This window comes from Carassius auratus, chromosome 13 (genome assembly GCF_003368295.1).
Source record: "Carassius auratus strain Wakin chromosome 13, ASM336829v1, whole genome shotgun sequence".
In the NCBI taxonomy this organism is placed as follows: Eukaryota; Metazoa; Chordata; class Actinopteri; order Cypriniformes; family Cyprinidae; genus Carassius; species Carassius auratus.
The window spans coordinates 8,286,274-8,309,502 of NC_039255.1; the positions used below are offsets into that span (position 1 = coordinate 8,286,274).

The 23,229-nt window shown below is 36.6% G+C and overlaps 1 protein-coding gene across 1 annotated transcript in view; it reads right to left on the bottom strand.

The window, feature by feature from the left end:
- LOC113113231 (O-acetyl-ADP-ribose deacetylase MACROD2-like) overlaps positions 1–23,229 on the bottom strand; it is a 160,241-nt gene that overhangs the window by 119,450 nt on the left and 17,562 nt on the right. Inside the window, exon 3 of the mRNA XM_026279394.1 lies at positions 7,265–7,295. Within this exon, the coding sequence (XP_026135179.1) occupies positions 7,265–7,295 (31 nt within the window). The remainder of the gene's footprint in view (positions 1–7,264; positions 7,296–23,229) is intronic.

A 23,229-nucleotide genomic window follows, 5' to 3' on the forward strand; every position in this document is an offset into this window, starting at 1 on the left:
CCATATATAGTTCACTGTTCTGTACCCATAATGCAATCGGATTTATAGTGCACAACTGAGTAAAACTGGTTACCCATATAGCAATGCAAAGAGGTCTACTAGATACTGAAGGAAAACACAGTTTGCAACTTTAGTTTAAGTTGCATTAACTAATAATATAATATAATATAATATAATATAATATAATACTTTGCCTAGAACCTTGCCTTTTTTTTAAAACAAATTGCACAGAGAAAATTATAGTTTAGTGGATGAGACATATTTTCCGTTATTGTCTGAAGGTGCCATATTCATCTATATTTAGTCAAATAACTTAATTCCTAACTCTATTACTGCTTTATGGAAGAATATTATGTGCTTCATTAAAAGAAGTTCTGATATTCCTCTATAAAAGATTAACTTATTAAAGTCATAAAATTCTTACTGAATGAAAACATCATAAAACACATTTTAATGATTGCCACTGTGTTTAAAAAAATTTATCTGAGGCAACCTAAAATAATTACCTTTATAGGTAATAATGCATCTGCCAACATACAGTACAGCTACAGTAGCTGTTTTCCAGTGTCAAGTTATATTTATATGAACTGTGTTTGAATGGACACTGGTAGATGCTGCTAAATAATTAAGATGGAAAACTTCTCCACCAAGTATAAACTGAAAACACCTGAGCCAGAACCGCAGGAGCTGGAGGGACTGAAGAACCTTGAAATGGGCATGATATTCCCGATAGGTGAAAAGGTGATGGAGGCGACGCCCAGCCAAATCATTAGGACATGTTTACAACCGGACCCGTAGCTACAAATGTAAGAAGCTGAATCTGTCAGCTAGTGGATGAAGGTTCAGACAGACGTGTTGTTCTTAGTCAATGTTCTCAGAAATATACAGTACTGTAGAAGACTAGAAGCAGATTTTTAAGTATAACGCTGGTGTAAACGGAGGTTTAAACTTTGGGAGATGTGACCCAAATCCAAAAATGGATAGACACACACATTAAGATCGCCAAACCATGCCTGTCAATGTGTGACCTTGAAAAGCCATATGTATTGGTGGTGACTTTTTTGCTACACATGCTAAAATGATCCCCTAAGATTTACTTTTCACTAAACCCTGTCACACACACACACACACACACGCACACACACACACACACACCGCAGCAGCGTTTCTTATGCTGATTCTGTTGTTTTCAAATGTGAAATCAACCCTACATCTGGGCCTAACAACATGAGAAAGTACAAAGTAATTCATACTAAAATTATTGATTATATGATTATAATAATTATTGTAACAGTTATTTTGTATGAAATATATGATTTTATATTATCATTTTTTAAAAGAATTAGAATTAATAATTAGAATAATGAGAAAGTAATAAGAATTTGGTAGAATTAAAGAACCTGAAATTAATTTCACAAAAAATGAAAACAGTGATGAAACAATTTAAACAAACAAACAGGGAATAAGTATAAAAAAAAAAAAAAAAAAAAAAAAAAAAAAAAGATAAATATTGTCTTGACAGTTGTTTTCTTTGTTCAAAATATGAATACATATTTATTATTTCTCTTTTGGTTTTTGAGGTAAAATATTACCTGGAAACCTATTTATGAGATTCACCCTAGTATTAATAATAATAATAATAATAATAATAATAATAATAATAATACACTTATCAACTTATCTAATCAGAATTTAGCATCAGAATTATTGACTCTTGATCTGATGTTCAGTGTGGGCATCAGTTGCTAACTCTGGGCTGTCTGGACGTCTGATTCATTCAGCATACAGTATCTTTATTATTCAGACCGGTAACCAGTGAGTTTATCCAGAGTCATAAAACACTTTGACCAATTCTTAAAAAAACAACTCAAACTCCACTTGTTAATAAATCAGACATCACTAGCTGAACAATGCCACACTCTGTTTACTGTTGTCACACGCAATAGACATTTCTTGCCTGTTTACCATCTCACTGCATCCAATCTTTCTCTCGTGTCACATTCAATTCAGACTGCGAGTTCACAGCTCAGCCGAAATATAAAATCTAGTTGCTGCAGGGCTGTAGATTTAGATTCTGCTCAAACAACTGTGATCTCTAAAATATGTCCTCAACCCTCAAAACTTCCCCGAGCAGTGTCAATCTTGACAATGATAAAACCATGAAAGTGTAAAACACTAAACGTTCTTCCGTTTCCCTATTTTTCAGCGTGTGCTGATATAACCCTACATCAGTATGTGATCACAAAAGATTCCCTTCCTAAGCCTGTGTTCACACTTCCACTACTCAGCATAAACCTCTGGCTTTAAATACAGCGCTATCCTGAGAGGAAAACCTGTGCGATATCAAGGTAAAGAGAGGAGGGATTCGGCCCTAATCCACTACAGAGATGGACAGGGAAATCACTGAGTGAAGACACTTAGTCGGCTGACCCTGGCTGATCCTGAACAGCCATTTGGATGCATTGCCTGGATTACAGCTATCTATCTCACACCACCAGAGTTGTACTTTTCAGTGTCAACACACCTCTTGTTCATCTAAGGCAGGGGTGTCAAACTCAATTCCTGGAGGGCCGGAGACCAGCAGAGTTTTGACCCAAGAAACATACCGTGTCGTTTTCAAATAAGCCTGAAGGATTTGATTAGTTGGATCAGGTGTGTTTAATTTGGGTTGAATCTAAACTGCAGGGCTCCGGCCTGATCTACGGGTAAATATTTGTCAAGCAGGGTTGTTTACCATTCAGAAAAGAATTGAAAATGGCTTTTGAATTTGAATTTATTTCTGAAATTCTGAAAGTGAATTAGAAGTGAGGTACACTGAAAAAAAAAAAAAAAAAAAAAAAAAAAAAATATATATATATATATATATATATATATATATATATATATATATATATATATATATATATATATATATTTAAACAATTTTAACTCAGAAATTACTAGTAAATTTCACAATTACAAAGAAATGGCAAGAAACACATTCTCAGAGTCTATTGTCAAATATCACTCTCTTCTTCTTACTATGATATGTCCATAGAGCTTTTTTAGGTAACATAGTCTGACTGGACTCAGACTGGACTCTATTTTCCTCCACAAGGCCTTGGGAAGGTCTTTGCAGTGGATTTCTGAGAGAAAATAAATAATAAATCATGCCTTATCACCATGTGCGCACAAACCTGAAACGACCAGACCTTGATATGGTGATTAATGCTTCAAGTCAATATACCCCAATGAGCTGGATCATGAGGCAATAAAGAGCGCTCTTCAAACGGCGATGACAGTGATCTAATGAGTGACACGTTTTGATATCAGACAGCCCCTGTCTTTTCCTTGACAGAGTCATCAGGCAGTTAAACCTCACGGGCACAGAGTGAGATTTTCTCCTCTAGGCTTCGGTGAAAGATGAACCGGTGTCTATTCATTTTCTCTTTGTTGTTTATCTAAAGGCGGGGCTGGATATATCATGACAGATCGTGACAGCGCTGTAAGGAGGAGGCTGTTAAGATGTCCGGATGGTTCAAATGTAATTGCAGTTTTCTCCTTTTTGACACTCTCTCTTTCTGCAGGCTAAAATGAGAATGGAATACAGTAATTAACCTGTGGGGTTCAAGGCTTTTGGATTTGAGCGTCCCTGATATTAATCTTAGGTACAGAAGTTGTGATCAGCATCTTTGAGTTGTCAGAGTTGGAATAACTGTAGGGGAGACCAAACAAAACTGTAATCCTAAATACATTTGATCAAAAACCAGGTAAGAGCAATGACACATGCTCAGTACTGTTCAACTGATTTAGAAGAATAGAAGGGATTCCTCCCTCCACCCAGATATAAAGTATTTTTCTTCTTCTGTATAAGGTTATAAAGATTTTGAAACTTTTATCTTTTGTCTATTTCATGTGTAGGTTGTTGGGTAAATGTTAACATGAATTGAAGATGTTAACACTGTAGCTCTCATGCAAAAATTGTGCGATGTGAGGTTGGGGACAATATCAATAGCTATAATAACTATTATTATTATTATTATTATTCACCAATCTTACAGCATTAACATATTTTATAATTATACTTTTTTAATTGTATACAAATAATAGAAAACTTACATTTAAAAATGTTTACATTGAAAAGTAAATAAAATGAATAATAATAAAAAATAAAAAACACGTATGTACAATACAAGTTTAATGCCACAGTAAAATGTAACATTTTTCAAAACAAATATAAAGAAAGTTTTGAAAATAATCTCAATACTCCTTTTTTACAATAACATTATAATATTAAAACATTAATATTGTGAGAATAATATCAAATTTACTATAATAAAGTAGAAGTTTTTTTCAGATTCATAATAGCAGTGTTTTAAGATTTATATTTCAGATTTCATAAATTAGCTGTATTACTACAACTTTACATAAAAAAGGTACAAAAAATGTTTTTAATGAACCAGTTGCACACCCAGAAAAAAAAGAGAATGATAGATCCAGAGAGAGTAAAGGATGAAGTAACCTTTGTCCCCCTCAGCGCTTTTCCTGTGTCCGCACTATGTAAGACACTGATAGATTTGCCATTCCTTCCCATCCTCTCTGAAAAAGAAATAACCCATTTTGACCGGTCTCTTGTGGCACTGATGGATAGGCTATGAGCGTCGGACTTAATAACCTCTATCATACTATCCAACCCCTCTGCTGACAGCAAGCGCTACTTTGTTTATAGGTGGCATCTTCTCCAATATGCCACGTGTGTGAAAGCTCTACCTGTGCTAATGGTGTGGGCTGAGAGATTGGACTGTCAGCTGGGAGTGAAGCTTCATTTTTCTACCTGCCTGTTGTCCATGTTTCCAACCCCACAGAACCACCCTCTGTACCCCGTTCACCTGTCAGCCTGGACCTCAGCTCCCATGATGCAGCAAAAAAAAAAAAAAAAAAAAAAAACCCCAGAGAGATGGCTTGTCAGCTCCGGTTGGCTGAGTGACAGTTCTACATGTTGGATCGGGGTGAACCGGGCTGGTTTACCTGGTGATATGGCCACATGGATTTTGTTAGTCATCCTTGGCTAGTTTATTCAAATTAACCTCTTGAGACCCTGTGGCCTCATATGAGGACATTATATTTTTGTGAATTTCTCTGAGTCTGTTCATGCCACAGTTTTAGATCTGGATGTCCTGTACAGAGCACATTCAGGGCTTTTCAGAGATACCAAATGATTGGATGTTTCTCATGACCACTCCCTCTCCTTGGTCATCAAAATGTCTGAAATTAATTTAGTGACACTCTTATAGAAATATGATAATATTTCTATAATATATTGTAGTTATCATTTAAATCTGTCTAATTTTTAAATTCTGTGTCATAAATCAACATCTCAGAAATATGTTATGGGGTTTCAAATCAAAATATGACTTTCTGTTACTAAACAGGACATTGATTTCATACATGTCCTCAGATGAGGACACCGGGACTAAACGCATGCTTATGACGCATTTTTGGAGACATAACAAATGAATAGAGAAAGAAATTATATTTCAATATTCTATGAAATATTATATATTATTATGAAAATCTTGACAATTATTACTCACATTATTACACTTCTTTTTTCATTACATGTTGCCCCAAAAACACATTTATATGCAAATTAGATTTAGTTTATAGATACATTGTATATAATTAGAAAACCCATTAATGGTAATTTTACACACATTTTGCAGAAAGAAAAATGTTATACTGAATTATTCTGTTATACCATAGTTGAGAATCATCTTTATACAAAGTTTGGTAAAAAAAAAAAAAAAAAAATCTTGAACATTAAAAATGTATTGGTGATTTAAAAAAATCTATTGTTTTTGCCTATGCATTTTCATTCATGTCTTTTCATTTTTTTTTTAGAAATTGAGTCCCGATGTCCTCTGCCGAGGACATAACATAACTTTATAAATGAAATGCATGAATGCAGAGCACAAGGCTGCACTGGGAAATCCTGTGTGCGATGCATGACATGCAATGTGCATCTGTGCTTGCAAAGTGAATGAAACTGCTTTGCAGCATTTCACATCATGATAGACCCACTGTCCTCACATGAGGACATCTTTTTTCTGGGAAAACTACTTCCTGTACAAAAACAAATTTTAGGTATTATACTTATTAGGTCCTACATATCCCAAATAGCAAGAAAAATTATAAAATGCACAACAGGCAATCTCTCGGGTTTCAGGAGGTTAATGAAGACAGCAAATGTTCCTTCAGCTTTTTTTGAAAATGTTTTAAAAACTTGAAAGCTCAAGCTCATGAAATTAATCTCCCTCCTAAATGAGCGTTTACTGTCTTTTTGGCCAAAGGAAACAAGAAAACATCAGGTTGGGGAAGAATTCTAGGTTATTAGCTCTTTGATCATGATATTTGAGCGCTCTTCTTGCTTTCAGAGTAAATGCTTCTCTCTTTGTGATGATCTGAACAATTACACAGTGCAGAAGAGGCAGGCTGCAGATTATTTATTGAATCAAACATAACTGCATTCATTCGTGCTGAGATCTCAAAGACACTTTCCTGTGGCAGAATCTTGCACATACGCACAAGTACATTATCCACTACTTTTCAAAAGGTTATTTTATTTTTTTATTAGATACTTGTATTCAGCAAGAATGCAAAAGCGGCAGTAAATATATTTATAATGAAAAAAATAACAAATAAAAAATCTAACCATTTTAAATTTTGAAGAGTTACTCGAGGACCAAATCAGAAAATTGTAATGATTTCTGAGGGATCATGTGACACTGAAGACTAAAATAATGGCTGCTTAAAAGTCAACTATGCATCATAGCAATAAATTATATATTATTATTATTATTATTAATTAATAAGGTAATACAGTATAGGGGAGACCAAGGTAAAACAACTCTGTAATATGCAACAATTCAAATTTATTTTCTCTTGTAGACGATCTATCTATCAAAAATTACCCCCAAGCTTTTGAACGGTAGAGTATACACACACATCAGGCACATTATGCATATATGCAGACTTGCTTCTTTCTAAAAAAACAAGAGACAAATTTGAAAATGAAAGTAAGGTTGAGAGAATTTAAATCCATGAAAAGACTGTAGAGGTAATTTGCTCATCATCGGCTCGTTCATCCCTACATTATATGCAGACATTGCCAGCATACATGTAAGCTGCTATCTAAACCGCACACATGCTCCTTCATGCACATGTTCAGAATCACTCATATTCATACACTTAAAAGGTTTAGAGGATGATTAGACATTTTCCTTACCATAAATTCCTGTCGATATGCATGGAAAGGCCTGTAACAAGAAAAAAAAAAAAAAAAGCAAAAAGTAAGCCAACTCTGAAAATAAAATTCATATAAAATCACATAAATTCTGACCCAAACCTTTTCAGCCTTGAGTTGTTGTTTCTTTGCAATTCCTGCTAAGCTTGCATTTTGATAGCATGCATGGATTTCATCAAATCCAACGCTATGAAAATCTACTCTGTGAATGGTGTGTTTTAGAGAAATTTGACGTTTAGTGAATGTCGAATATTTCACTAATAGCCAGTGGGAATAACTGCTAATACAAGCTTACACCAATCATCAAATATATATATAAAATAAAGCCTAAAGACATGGGGTGTTGCTTTTTACTGAGCAGGCGTGTTTGTTTTTGTGGATCTCTAGGCTATACAGAAACATTTCAGCTTCAAAAAAAGGATGAAATTAGCATTTCTTCCTGTTGCGGTAGACAGAGCGCTTACACTTGGAGCTGTGCTTTGAAACCGACGCGAGACGCAGACATGACATCCATCTAAATCAGTTTGAGATAACACATATTGCGTTACACAATAACAGTGATATCGCCACCTGTAGGCTTCGCCACCTGCCTTTGACACGCACCCAGTGAGAAAGATCCATTTCAATTTACTTCCCCTAGCGAGAGACTTCAAAAGCAATGTTTTGCCTGTTGTCTGGTGTTGATCTAATTAATCTGACAGTTAATTAAGGGACAGTCATATTTCAGTATGTCAGGACACATACAGTAGCTGGATGAGAGATGGCCTCTGGGAAATGTATGTCAGTCGAACACATCCAGAATGTATTTCAACAATGCTGAAAATGAACATTGATGTTAACATCACCATGTTCTAGTCAAGAGGTTATGTCTCACATGTTGTGCTGAAAGTTTGACATTAGAGAAAGAAATCAATTGTCCAAAGTGTAAAAATGTCCTCAATTACCTGCATTCCTAAAAACGAATAAAAATGTGAATGAAGTGATGCTTATTCAGGGGTGTTTATTTGTGTTTCAATATTCACTGATAAATGATATATAATTTTGGGAACAGGTGCATGAGAGTTTTCTACCATGGAACAAAACAGACCAGTGCGACTGAGGGAGAAACAGAGCAACTGATATTTATGGCCATATTTTTTAAAAGATTAAAAACTTACCATACTGTAATAGGCCTGGCTCTGCAGCACTTTGCACCAGATGTATTACTCAAGAGCAGGTTTAGAGCTGCAACAACCATCATTTTTCCATACGACCGCGTTCCACACGCCCTGTTCCACATTCATCATTTTTAGTATATTAATAAACAGTAAAGAGGAGATATTTATTCAAAGCTCTCATTTGTCTCCACAAACCAGCTGAATCTGTGCTTTAGCATAACATTTATCACAAAAAAAACAAAGTGGGACCGTTGCGTTAATGCGGCATTATGACAAATGCAAATTTCGCTATCATTTCTGTTTGTTTGGATCTAGATTGGAACAGGAGTAACCATTCAACAATAAAGTGAGTGTTAAAAAGCTTTGAATGCTAGTGCGAGTGGCATTCTGACCATGCGAGACACTGTTTAATGACACTCTAAAGACAGCTAATAAGGCTTTGTTTTAAAATGATTGAAGTGCTAAAAGTAGGTATTTTCCATCTCAAATGAGCTTTTGTGCTGTGAAGAGAGCTTTTGCACGGAGTAGACTGTAATTGCAATAATGCATCGCTAACAGAACATTAGAGGAAAAACAGCAACACAAAACAACGGTGATATAATTTCAGGTGACAGCTGCACAAATCAAAGGCAGTTGAGCTTTGCAATGAGGAACAGATGAGACTCTTACTGAGCTGTGTACCTCAGATTATAAACCATAACTTACTGTTACAATAAAAACATTATACGGCCATACGGCAGATGATGCGGCATTATCCAGAATATGCGCTTCACCTGATACCAGACTGATTTTTTTGGTACTTTATTTTTGTTTTATTTTCTCAGAGAGGAGGGGCTTTGTTTGGCTGGTTATTATTTCACTGGTATTTATTTGTCAAAGCAATGCTCGTCAAGGTCGATATTTCACCTCAGAGTCTTTTAGCTAAAGCTTTGACCTTTCCAGGTTTACATCATGCTTAGGTTCAAATTCCCCAAGATGAAAAGTGGAGGAGGGCCATTTTTAGAGAACTGCTCAGCTCAACACGATGTAAGCACACTCGCTTGAGTTCCTGCGAGGTTCAATAAAGACTTGCTCAAAAAACATTCACACAACAGCATACTAGAACATGCTGGAATGTCATTTTAGTGATATCAGGGCTACTTCATATGAAATCAGAATGAAAGCAAAACTGACCCCATTTACTTTCTAAATTAATTCCTGGCCTTAATTCTTATTTATCCCAATAAAATCAAAACAGATGAATAAAATCAAGCCCGGACACTACATATTTCTCTTTAAATATTTAGTTTCACTCAAAAATATGGCACCATACAAAAGTAACATGTTGGGAAAGTTACTTTACTCACTGTATGTGTATTAATGTCACATTCACACCATTTTTTAAATAAATGTTTGTGTTGATTTGTTATTATTAATAATAAGAACAATAACAACTATTACAACTATATTAATTATAGTTATTGAATCATATCTGTTACCCCTTAGATAATATATAAAATATTGGATTGTAATGTATATGAATATTGGAATTTAAATTAAAAACAATCTTTATTGGAATTTTCATCCAAAAGGCAAATGTCCTATGAGCAAAATCAATTATAAATGATTTTCAATTATAAACAATCTAATATTTCCCAGTTCAGCCCGTAGCATCAGATACAACACATTAAATGATACCCAGCATATTTCTCCTTTCAGCCGCTGTTCTGGTTCAATGGAGCATAAAGTATCATCAGAAAGTAACACGGAAGAACATGGATCTATTAGCTGTACATGGCCACATACTGACTGAATACTCAATAATGATCAATAATGATAATATTCTTGGATGTACGATTTCTAAATCCCTTGCAACTTTAGGTAAAGACCAGAGAAACATTCTCGCTATTGAGTTCTGTGAGCTAAAACACACAGCTGGTGTGTGTGACTAATCATTTCTAGCTGGTGGAGGTGATAACTGCTTCACATTGCAGCAGGATACACAAAAACAGAAGCACACAACACACTAGCTGATTTAGCATGGCACAGTTAAGCCACTACAACCATGGCCAGCAACACCGGTGCATTTATATCAAACCACTGCCTTAATTAACAAGGCTGACATTATTACACCTTTGCAGGGACTTATGGTCCTGTGGCTGGATTATTATTTCTGATCTGTCAGTTCATTAGGACCAAATCAGGCTTACGGCTCCCTTGCTTTTGCCTGCTTTTTGTGTTTCGTGTTTATTTGCTTTCAGTAGCATGTTGAAATCGGTCACAAGGGAGACAATTTCACTTCAACCGCTCTTATCAAATCAATCATTTCTTCTTGTGTTCTGCAGGTTGTTTATTAAGATCATTAGTTTTATTTATAATAGACACACCTTTTTGCTGGAACTCCCACTAGGTTTAAGAGCAGCTCTTAACTGGACGTATTTCTGTGTGGGTCTGTGCTTACGTGTGTCAACAGGCCAAATACAGTTTCTGCATCTCTGTGCTTGTTATGTCATGCTGCAGAGTGCTGTAGTGCCATTTATGTCATCTGTTTATGTGGGTGATCAGAGCAGGGATTTTCAAAATTGAGTAGTTGGTGGAATGAATGAATGACAAGTCTATGTATAATCAGATGCCTGACACAGATCAAGTTCTCTTCTTAGCCCTATATAAACACTAAGCACAACTTTCAATAGCATGGTTGACAGCTATTCAACATATAAATCAGCTAAAATAACAATAAACTAGGGATGCATGATAAATATCGTCCTATGTTTAAGGTGAGACACTGCAGGCAAAAACACAGTTTTTTCAAGCACCTGTCAATTTTGAGATTTTGGGCTTTTTGGTTTTTCATAAAGTGCTTTTTCAAACTAGTGGAAGGAAAACATCCAAAAGACACTTTTAAGTGTTTCTTTTATAGCACTTTATCTGTTTGTGTCAATAGATTTCAATTACAATACATATTTTTAAAGGCCGTTTTCTCAAAATGAGTTTTTTCTTCAACACTGACCCATAAATCTCCACTTCAGTAGCGCTTACACACACCAAACTTGACATTTTTATTCCTGTCTATATTCTGAAGGTTTTTACAGAGGGATTTGTTCATATTTATTTTCCTTGGTTATAAACAACATTTTATTCCCCCCCAAAATTGTGAAAATATATTGTTTTCTGGCTGTTCAGAGTATTTTCTGAATTATGGAGTGACAAAAAATGATAACCAGAATTCCCTCTGTAAAAACATTTGACTCTAATATGTCAAAAAAAATTAACAAAAATTTTGAAACTGACTTCATCTAGTGTTCAGTTTTTTGTACTAGACATTAATGCAAATTAGCACATATTTCATTAAATAATGCCTCATTTGCATATTTAAACATAACATTTTTGAAAACTTGTAATACAAAAAATGTTTGCAATAATCAATGTAATCAATCAACTGGGTAAGTAAGGTGATAACTATTAGTTATTTTTTTTGCCCTATTCACCTGCAGTGTCTCGCCTTAATGCGCATCTTGTCAGTAATGCCGGTCCTTTAATAAGCAGTGAATCTTTACACGTGCGTGATTTCACGTGGAGCAGCATTTACTACACAAATGTAGTAAATGCTGCTCCACGTGAAATCAAGCACGTGTATAGATTTACTGCTGATTGTAAAGTGTTACCACATCTAGATGAATTTACTAGCTGACTAACTGACTAGTTGCGATGACCAGTCAAATATATCAACCCACTGACCCTACTAAGTATAAATTAGATGCTCCTTCACCCTGCAAAGTTTATCTTTAACTCCACACCAGCATGTCTTGCTTTAACCAGGTGAACCCAAAGACCTTGATTAGCCAGGTCAGATGTGTTTGATTAGAGATGGAACTAAACTGGCCACTGACTCAACCTTCTGAAAGCCTCCAAGAGTCTTTTATTTGCACGCACACCTCCAGGTCATCCTTCTAATTAAGGAATTATCCACTTTAAGAAGGTGGAATCCCGAAGCAGATCTTAAATCCTTTTATTTAAGTGTATCAATTTAGGTAACAAAGCCATTTGGAGAGGACGCATCATTACTTGGACTGGGACACTTGGCATGGCCTAGCTGTGTATAAACTCTGTCATGTGTGCATGTAGAGGACCTATTAGCTCTTAATCATAGATCTGTTCTCATGTCCAGCCTGAGCCGAAGCGTGCATGCAGGTTGCTATGGGAACACAGTGTTAAAAGCACCAGAGGCGAGGGCATGACCCACTGGCCACAGTCTTATCCTGTGTGTTTGTTCAAGGAGCTACTTAGTATAAATCACACGAGAGAGAAATGAGCTCTTTTTCACTGACGGTAACAGTGCTTCAACACTTCAGCCACATTTATCACAGTCACAAACAACGGCTTTCTATAAAGTTTTTAACAATACATATGTCAATACTCTATAAAACATTCATTAACAAGTCTTAAAGCAGCTATCAGCTATACACTAAATTTAGTTTTACCTGACCTTTACCTTTTCATTGCATTGTGATTTATAAGAAGTCAATACTTGATAAAATATTAATTAACAAGTCTTAAAGCCGCCATACACTAAATTTGTATCTCTGTACCTTACACAAATTTTCCCTAAATGTTTCTAAAAATACTGATTTGTTAATCTGTATGAATAAAATACTCTCACTCTGAAACCAATATCATATAATAAAATATAATGAAAAATATAAATAAATAACTATGATTACAGTGCAGCATTACCAATCCCAGTTTGTAGGTCTGCTCATATTTAAAAAAATATATCTAACTTTTCCAAAGTGTAAAGTGCAGCATCAACAGTTTCAGTTTTTAGACCTGCTCAGATTTTGTTTTTGCGATGGACCGATCGGAATTAAGAGCAAAGGTCTGTTTAAATGTCAACGGGAGCTGCGTTTGAATTACAATCGTTTTTTTTTTTTTTTCTAGTTGTAGTGATGTTCACACTTGCGTGATGCCTTTTGAAAACCTTAGGCCGGTGACACACTGGCATATTGCACCTGTCAAACATAGTCTATTTTGCCGTCAATACTGTTGAGGCTGTCCTTTACCAGTAGGCTTTATATTTATGCTCAACATGAAGTATAGATATTGTTGTCGTGAAGAAAAGATCCTGGTCTGTCGGCGCCGTGTCAGGCACGATTCTGGTGTGTAAAGACACAGAAAACGCAAAGCAGCCATTACGCAACTGACAGGCAGCAGAAACGCCACGTTCACGCCACACAGCCAGTGTGTCACCGCCCTTAGAATCAGCTGCAGGGTGGGATTTGCGCTGAACGCGGAGACTTCCGCCACTTAATATGTTCATTTGGAAAGACGAAAATGTACCTATGTTCCGTACACAAAATATTGCATTCGGTCATTCGGTACACACGTACACCGTACCAAAAGCCCTGTACCGAAACGGTCCGGTACGAATACACATACCGTTACACCCCTAATTAACCCCTATATATATATATATATCAATCAAACTTGCAATATTTTCATGTGTGCATGTATTTCTGTCAAGCGTTCCTAGCACTTGGTCCATTCTGACAAGCTACAGTACACAATATTGCATTCATTATCGAATGTGATTCATCTGCTATAATGAACGAGATATTGCGTAGCTTGTCAGTGATCTACGGCTCTGTCTATGGAGTGCCGCTTTATTTGAAAGCATTTGATTGTGATTTAGCGCTAATCTCGGAACCAGATTTACTGACTAGATGCGCATGATCATATCGTTAGATATATATCGCCCACCCCTAATTGATGATGCAGTATAATTTCATTTAATAAATGGTAGAGTTCGAATAACAATTTCAATACAAAAATAATTTGTATGGCCAGTCTAATCTAATTCAATATTTCATAACTGATTCAGGTCCAGCTAGGGATGCTAAAAGACATCGTCATGGTACATGAGAATGAGAGACAGACTCAGGGGAGCATCAGAGAAATCCTAGCGAACAAAGGCCAGTAACTGACAGAGCCACTGGTGCAATGAACTCGATTAACACTCTATCACCACTTTTATGGCTGACCAACTGCTGCTCCTTCATGCAGTCTAACAGAAGAGTTCGATATCCTCTTAACAACTGCAAGTGCTTGACTGAAAATGAGGAGTAAACTTTCACACATACTTTGATAGCCCCAGTCCCACACAAGTCCATCCAGTAATCTGAATGAACAAACAAACGAATGAGGTAAAAAAGGGGGTCAATATCATGAAAACATGCTTTTGGCCTTTCAGCAAATGAAAAATGCAAATAAAAAAAGTACAGACTGACATAGCATTACTACTTACAATACAACAGGAAGAAAATACACAAGCTAAATCTTTCTAGATTTCCAGAAATGCACGAGAACAAACACATTGGGTGAGACATTTCAACCAAAACAACGCGTGTTGTGGAGGAACAAAGAGACTGAAAGCAGCTCTCGCAAGTACACCTACACGTCACTTTAATTCTGCCACTGCCTGAATTTTATAGTTTAAGCTCCAGTGTGTTGTCAGCAGCAGCCTCCTTTAAAAAATGTATCATACTGATTGCTTTGTTTGTGCCGACGGATGAAGGCTGGTCTGCCCGGCTCTGCAGCATGTTTATCAGCAGGGCCCTGGAGACGACACTTCACCCTGACAGGCAGAATAATAGAAGCCATTCTCCTCTATCCGCCACACAATCTCCCTCTCATTACAAAACGTCCAGATCAATTCCTTTAAAGCCCTGAACTTTACATTGATTAAGATCTTTACTCCGACACGTGGCTGATTGTCTTATTAAACGTTTTATTGTATTTATCATGAGAGCTATGACATTATAAATTGAGGATGGCATTCGAATCAGGGGTTTCAGGGGAACTGTTAAAATGGGAATAGAGAAGAAAAGAATGGCGTGAGAAAAGTGAGAAATGACTATATGACATTTATCTGCACATATAGCAGCTGCTGTAGAGTATAAAACTGCAGCTTACACTCACTCTTATGTGGACTTAGTTTTAATTTGTAGAGACCAAATATTGCAGAATGTAAACCGGCAATATGAAAATACAATAAATAAATTAATAAATACTAAATCAATATTAAATTAAGGTACTGTTTTGGGTATAAAGCAGTATTCTCATTTATTAAGAAATTATGATATCAACCTCTGAAACTGTGTTGACCAGCCTGTTGAGGACTGATGTCCAATATCTCTTTGAAGTCTTTTTCCAGTTATGTAATTTTCTGATAGACCAGAGATTAAGACACCACACCATTTCCCTAAAATATCTTACATCATACAAGTCGAAGAGGGAAACTTACAGTAATTGTACATTTCAGAAAAAAGGAATCTTCATTAAATCTGCAGCAATTTCTTTCAGATGTAACCCAATTTTAAGCATTAAATAAGAATTAAAGGCCTTTTTTCAACCGACATTAGGGCCCATTCGACTATAAATCGACATTTCCTGCATATATTATCATGTAGAGGACAAGAGGCCATCCTTTCGGTGTTCCTTGTCATGGTTTCTCTCCTGTGCTCTGCTCCCAGTGTAATACAGCTAATTAAACATTTTTTTTCCCTTTCAAGACATCCTTCAGGAGTTCAAAAGCCACATATCAAAGGACAGTTCAAAGGAAATCCAGAGTCAAAAAAGCAAAAGGTGCCAAAATGTTCTACATTTTAAGAAAAAAAAAGTGACTGCCGGTTTAGTGCTGTTTCATTAGCATAAGCTGTGAGGGATTTGAATGTCCAACAAATAAAGATGGAATGTTATTTCTCTCAGTAAAATATGCACTTCTCTTTCTGCATGGACACATTATAAGTGCTATAAAAATGAGCTTTTTTAGTGTGGGTTTGTCCTAATGATTTTAAATTATGAAACGACTTGAGGAACGACACTAAGGTGGCTGACATTTCCTGCCTTTATTTCAAGCTGCTCTATAATTGATTCTTGCAGTTCCCAGCATTTTAAAGACATACTAAAGACAAAAAAAAAAGAAAAAAAAAGAAAAGAAAAAAAAAGAGAGTTGTCCTTGACTAATGGAGGTAGCCGTGGAATTAAACGGTAAAATTTGCCTCTCTTTTTTTCCCGACCTTTGACTTTGACTGTATTCATATTTTACCAATCTGAGCAGTTGATTAAAACATGAGAGGGAGAAAAGATTCATATGCCTAATATCCGATGTCTGGTTAATTACACTAGCAACAGGAGGGGGCATTTCATTACATCTAATCTGTGGTCACAAAACCAGACTGAAAGCACATTATATAAATTATAATATACAAGAAGAGATGATGTTTGCTCTGGCGGGTTCGAGACCGCAGCGAGGGACCGTGGGAGGTTAGTGGGGCGATGGGAAAACAGGAACAGGACACTGGCATAAAGGTCACTTATACTGTGGTGCTCAGGGAGAAATGGCTGGCCAGCATCTGGGGTGTATTTTTAGATGAACGTCCAGTGCTAAAGGAGGACACAGGATTGCTGTCATTGGGGAGTGTTACTCAGGTGCAGAGTCTAATTGTTTCAGTGCTACAGCATCTCTGTGATGCATTCTGGGAAAGCATGTGGGCAGAGAGGTAAGGAATATTAAGAGTCATTTTGAATGTATAAAAGAAAACTAATTCACTTTGTTTTATCTATGTTATTTTGTTCAAAATATAATTTATTATTCAACCACCTACTAGTTAAACTCATTATAGACCAAACTATGTGTTGTTGCTCCCTGAACATGTTTATTGATACTGTCTTAGAATCACATGCACTGCTTTGGCTGTCGGAGACCATTGTGTATCCAGGAGATGACATTAGCTATTCTGTCTCTGACTTTCCAGCCAAAAACTTCACAGACTCCACTCTTATAATTCCTCATCTAATTAATGTATCTGCAGTGGAGATATTTTATTAATATCAGATTTTAATTTTAACTTAATCAGGGTTATAAAGTCCATTTTAATTGATCTTTAAAATCTGGAAAAAGGGCTTCAAATTCAGGGCTTAGGAGTTGTTGTGAATGGAGAGAGAAATGTAGATTATCCGTACTTTGCAAATTCACAATTAAATACGATGCATCTGTATTCTTTTTCTTTTTTTTACTGTGAACTACAGACCATGGTACATTTTAAAACATTATAGAAGGAACTCTTTTATCCCATTTCTTTGAATGCTTATGTTTTTCTTGATACACAAGCAGCTACAGTACGTTCCAAAAGCCTAATGGAAAGGTAATTATGAACATATTTTTTAGTGCTATTACATAAATTTAATGCCAACCAGAATTTCACCATGTAATTCTCATAAAATGTGAAAAGGCATCAAAACACCATGCAGTGTTATTAACGGTAATAAATGCAACACATAATGCAATATTTAAATAAAAATGAATGAATACATACATACATAAATTCATATTTTCTGTGCATATATGTATTAAAACTAAACAAAATTAACTAATATTTGATATATTATATACAACAATTAATTCAACTACTCTACCCCCAATCCCTTAATTCAAATATGTAAACCATTTACTCAGCACATTCCTATTTAAGTTGACAACTGGGATCAGACACATCACCTTAAATCAATATATTTCAATATACTCAGCATGTTATATAATTTACATGCTGTATTAAGCCTAACATATCAGAAACATAATAATAATGCTAGTGAAAATCACTATCACAGGTGTCTACAGATAAGAGCAATCTGGAACGTGTTGTCCAGTAGCTTTTTTTATAGAGTAAAGGAAGAAAAAAAGGGCACATGCAAGTACATGGAGCAGTGTATACAATTAACTTAAAAGCTGTATCTTTACCTCTGAACAAACAGGCTTTTTCCAACATGTCAGCCCACCCTGACCGAAAGCACCTTTGGGAGTGTGGTGTGTTTGAATGGAAGTGCAGCACATATAGTCTGTGAGAAGATCCACACGATGTGGTTGGCTCTATCCCACTGTGTAAGCACATAAATCTGCTTGTGCCCTGGAGGTAGGAATCGGCAGCACTAATTGACTGTAGAAAGATTAGGGGTCAGGGCCCCGGTAATATTAACATTAATAAACTTGATCCTCCAAATGAAAGCAATCAGCCGAGGGGGTAATAAGGTCCCTTTTTGCAGCACCGTGACCCGGTCAGATTACTCTTAGATCCCTGAAAACAAATGCATGTGTGTAGAAGCATGTCTGTTAGATGCTAAACAGAATTGTCGAGTGAAATATCCACTAAGTGTTTATAATAAAAGCAAAGTAATTATTTATTTTAATTTTGCATTTTTAGTCAAATACATTTTGATTAAATTAATGAATAGGGCATGAAAAAACATGGATTTAATTTGATTTTGTACCTACAGTACCTGTGATCCTAAGGTGTTGGGATTGAAATAAGGAATATAATGAAAGGTAGAGTACTGTGATCTCAGCTCAGAGAAGTTGCATCCAGTATCTCAATCAGACATGGTGAGTATTCAAATGTTTCAAACAAAGCATCACTGGAAAAGATCCTCAGTGAGGACGAAGCAGAAATGAACAGGACACACGTCAGCCCACCCTGTGGGTAGCTGTGGGGCACTTCTACAGAGGCACTGCCACTTTGATCCCAAAGCCCCACTGCTGCCAGGCCCAGAAGAGCCAGATTAGGCAGCCGAAACGACACAAAGCATGCCTGCTCACTTTGTTCGCCCTGTCTCAGTAAAATGACACAGAATACCATGGCATCCCAAAAAAGTCTCCTCTGAGGTTTCCACTTCTTTTGAGGCACACTCAGCATTGTAAAAATTAGAGATCAAAGGACAGCGCAACTCACTGATAACTGCAGCATATAATGACCCACTTCGAGAATGACACTTTTGTTGCTAAAGCGCATGTTGCCGGACCCTTCGCTATTAGTCATGATGTTGGCTCATTTTCATATGACCTTTCTTAGATTACGTTCTTTACATTTATTTTTTTCTCCAACACATTCATTTCACTAAGGCGACTTTAGAGTAATGATGGCAGGAATATGGTCACAATATTCTAAAGAACTCTGAAGCCTTCTCAAGCCATAGGTTGCTCAGTTGGAGTGATTGCTGAACTTTCCATGCCAAACAAGGCTGCATCTGTGGACTACTATGGGAGAACACTGAGAAATGTAGTTCACTCGTTTGCCATTCACTGAAATGGAAAGTGGAAATTACTATGCCCGTTCACAAGGAAAGGTACATCTAACCCTGTGATTGAGACCATTCTTAAAGTGGAGACTTCTCCCACAAGTCTCTGAGTCTTGAGTAACAACACCTGCCACAGAAAGATCAAAGCTGTTTTCACAGTCTTTCTCTTCCCCTCTGAAGAGAGTATTATTTTGTGGCATGCTGTGAATGGGAATAAATGTGTGAGAACTATGATCTCTCTACTTCTCCACCTTCCAATCTGCGCCATTCTTTCTTCTTTTACAGTTTTCTTCTACGCAAAATTCTCAAAGCTTGAATTAATAATAATAATAATAATAATAGTAAGTCATATGTGCAAAACAATCAACTTAATAAAATTCCATTTACTTCAATGAAGCATTGACTGCAACAAAAAATACTGCTTGTTTAGATAATTTATTGTCATAATCAGTCCAGTACAGCGATTTTATAATTAAACGTTCAAATTGTGATTGAGAAGATCAAACTGCAGAATGAGGCAATCCTTTATTACTGACTGAGCCTGTTAAACCACAGAAACGTGACATATAATATACATTTCATGTGGTTTATCAGTCTGATCTTTTGATTTATAATTTGAACATACTGATATCTGTTCATAACAGTGCTGTAATGGATTGATTACGGCAATAAATTACCTAAAACAATGCGGCATATGTGGAATTTAATTCACAGAATTCACCCAGAGAGTGCAAAAGCTCAAACATGTCAGTAATACCAATCAGGAAAGGTAGATTTTAAATGGAGGAAGACATGGGGATGACAATATAAAAACTTTACAGAATCATTAAAGAAAACATTCAAGAATCACTTAAAAGCAGAAATAGGAAGTAGCATATTCAAAGTGAATGAAAAAAAAAAAAACTGAGTAAACTAGGCATCTTGCTCGTGAACAAGACTATATTTTTCATTCAGGTTGGTTGTAAGTTAATCTTGTTTACAACAATAACAAATCACTGAACAAATCTGAACCAATCTTTTTGTCACTAAGTCACTGAAATGATTTACACTTGATTTATCATTTGTCATCAGCTTGAGCTTTTGATTCATAAACTGAACAGGCAGTCTGAGCATTTGATTCATCATCTGAACATTCAGTTATATTTTTAATTATGACAACTGGATTGATTATAAAAATGAAATATCAAACCCAACTGAGATTTAATTTCCGTTCTCTTATGCTACCCCATTATGAGGAAAATGGATGCATTTGATTTACCACTTGATTTCAGTCAGCCCACATTTCATCTTCTGTATTAAAATTCAAAATGCAAAAAAAAATGGATCTTTTACTGACCATCCTGTATTTTGTTCTGATGAAGTAAAGTAAATAGAGGATGAGTGAAAGTGGCAAAGGAGAGAGAAAAGAAGGAGGGGTCTTTCCAGTCTGCATGCCATGCTGTGCAGGCCGGCCCCTGGAAGTGGTCATCATTAAAGTGCTTAATAGACCATGCCAGGTCCACAACAGCTGACAGCCAACGGGTCCAGCGATGAGTTTCCAGGGAATGAGGGTCACCTTCAGTGGAGATTGTGCTTTATCAGGCCCTAAGGCCAGCCTGGCATCACGTGCTCCTTCACCCTGGCCAGGTGCTCAGGATGGATGTCCACCAGCAGTCAGGTGGAACTGCAGAACCCGACCTCCACGCCATCAAAAATAGCCAAAAAACCATTAAGCAGGAATGTGATGCAATTTCCCTACAAAAAAGCTCGAACCTGCCAAGAATCACTTTCAAAAGAACTCCAAAAAAGAACTCCTCTTTTCAAAGCTTCTTTTGTATTGGATTTCTGCCATTTGCTCTTCAGGTGAAAAGAAGCTCACCTCTTGAGGAAGCACTGAGTGGAAACGAGGTACAAATGATACGGCTTGAAGAAAGAAGTTATTATATTTAACTTACTAACATATTTAAAGCTTGCTTGCAAAATAAAGCCAATAATTTTGCAAGGGTCAAAATCATATATTACTGACTGTTAGCCAATAGAAACGTAGTATGTTTGAGCTTTTGCACTCAAGCCGCCGTCATAAGCCTCCCTGTTGTGTGTGGAGTATCCGTTTTTTGTGTGAATTGTGTGAATTGTGTGAATTAAATGCCTTGTAGCAATATGTGTGTGGCGTGGGAGAGGCGCCCGCCACGGAGAGACAGGTATTCTATAACCGCTCAGAAACTGGTGCTCTGCTGCACAAAAACACATTTAGCTTTAGATGACATTTGCCTGGAGGACAGATTAAGCTTTTGTCAACATCTGTGAAATATCCTTGAGTATTAAATATCCATGAGTGAAGACGAATAAAAACATTAGCTTCAGGAAGTGTGAACCCTGTCTGAATCTTATGACAAAGCTGACTGTCTTATAGCTGGTTATTAAGCCTATTCGCGTCTGAGAAACAATTATATACCTTCTTTCCTCCAATGCATTTTAAATCACCTTGCATGGCCGATCCCACGATTGGCTGGGGGTCCCAGAGTACAGCCTTGTTGCACTTCCAGAGAGGCAGGGAAGTGCCCTGAGCAGTCTCGGAGGACAAGGTTTATCTGGGTCTGGACACAGGTGCGTCTCCAAATGAGAAACAATGAAGAGGGAATAAGCTCCCGGACGAGACCCCAAAACACAGAAGCAGGGGAATGTGATTCAAGGTCGGACGTGGTAAGCAGCAGCTCGGTACCGCTGATTGATTGGGTATGCAAGAAGCATCTGGCACACAGGAAACAGGAAAGTGACTGGGGGAATCACCAGGTGGTTCCGATGAATTATTGCCACTTTGCCCAGTGCCTTCCCTATCTCCCAGCCTACATAGGTACTGTTACAGAGTGGCATTGTCAAGCCGTTGATACCTTGTGGATAAAGAGAGATTTGCGCGAGAAGGCCAAATGCGCATGTGGTGATTATGACAAAATTTCAGACAAATATCTTTTGTTTTTCATTCCTTGCAACACAGAGACCATAGGACCGGATGTCTTAAAAATTTCATACTGAAAAAAAAAAAAACAAACAAACAAAAAAACCCACATTAGAATCTTTTTTTAGGTGATCTTCATTAATATTGATGATGCATTAATTAACATCCAAATTTAGCCATTCAATTTCCAATTACAGCTCGGACGTAGCTAGAGTGAAACTTCAGTGATTTAATTACAATTCACAAGAATGAACATGATGGATTGTGTCAAGTCAAGGTGGATAATAATCTCACATTTACAAAGCTATAGAAAGCTGAAGCGACTGGGTCATAAGCACTTGAAAAAGTCTAGAAGAAAAAAAAATATTGTCAGGGAAACATAATCAGACCACCATCTGAGAGTTGCACAGTTCGGGGCCATTTTAAGTCAATAAGAGGGGACTTTCGGCCAGGCACCAGAACGCTTCCCACTGAGTCCCTAATCATCTCTGCTCTGCTAGTGCGAGACCTCAGAGAGCAAAACATCAGAGAGGGACAGGAAAGCATCACCCCTATCGCTTTGAATATCTCATGCCTCACTAGACCATAATCGGTTATGTATAATGATGGTTTGCAACACACATCAACATAGAAAACTATGCAAGACTAAAAATACTTAAAATAAACGAAAATATAGAAAGCAAACATGGAAGAGAAGGCTGTAATTAATATTGGAGTAAATATAGAATATATTACTAAAGCATTCTATT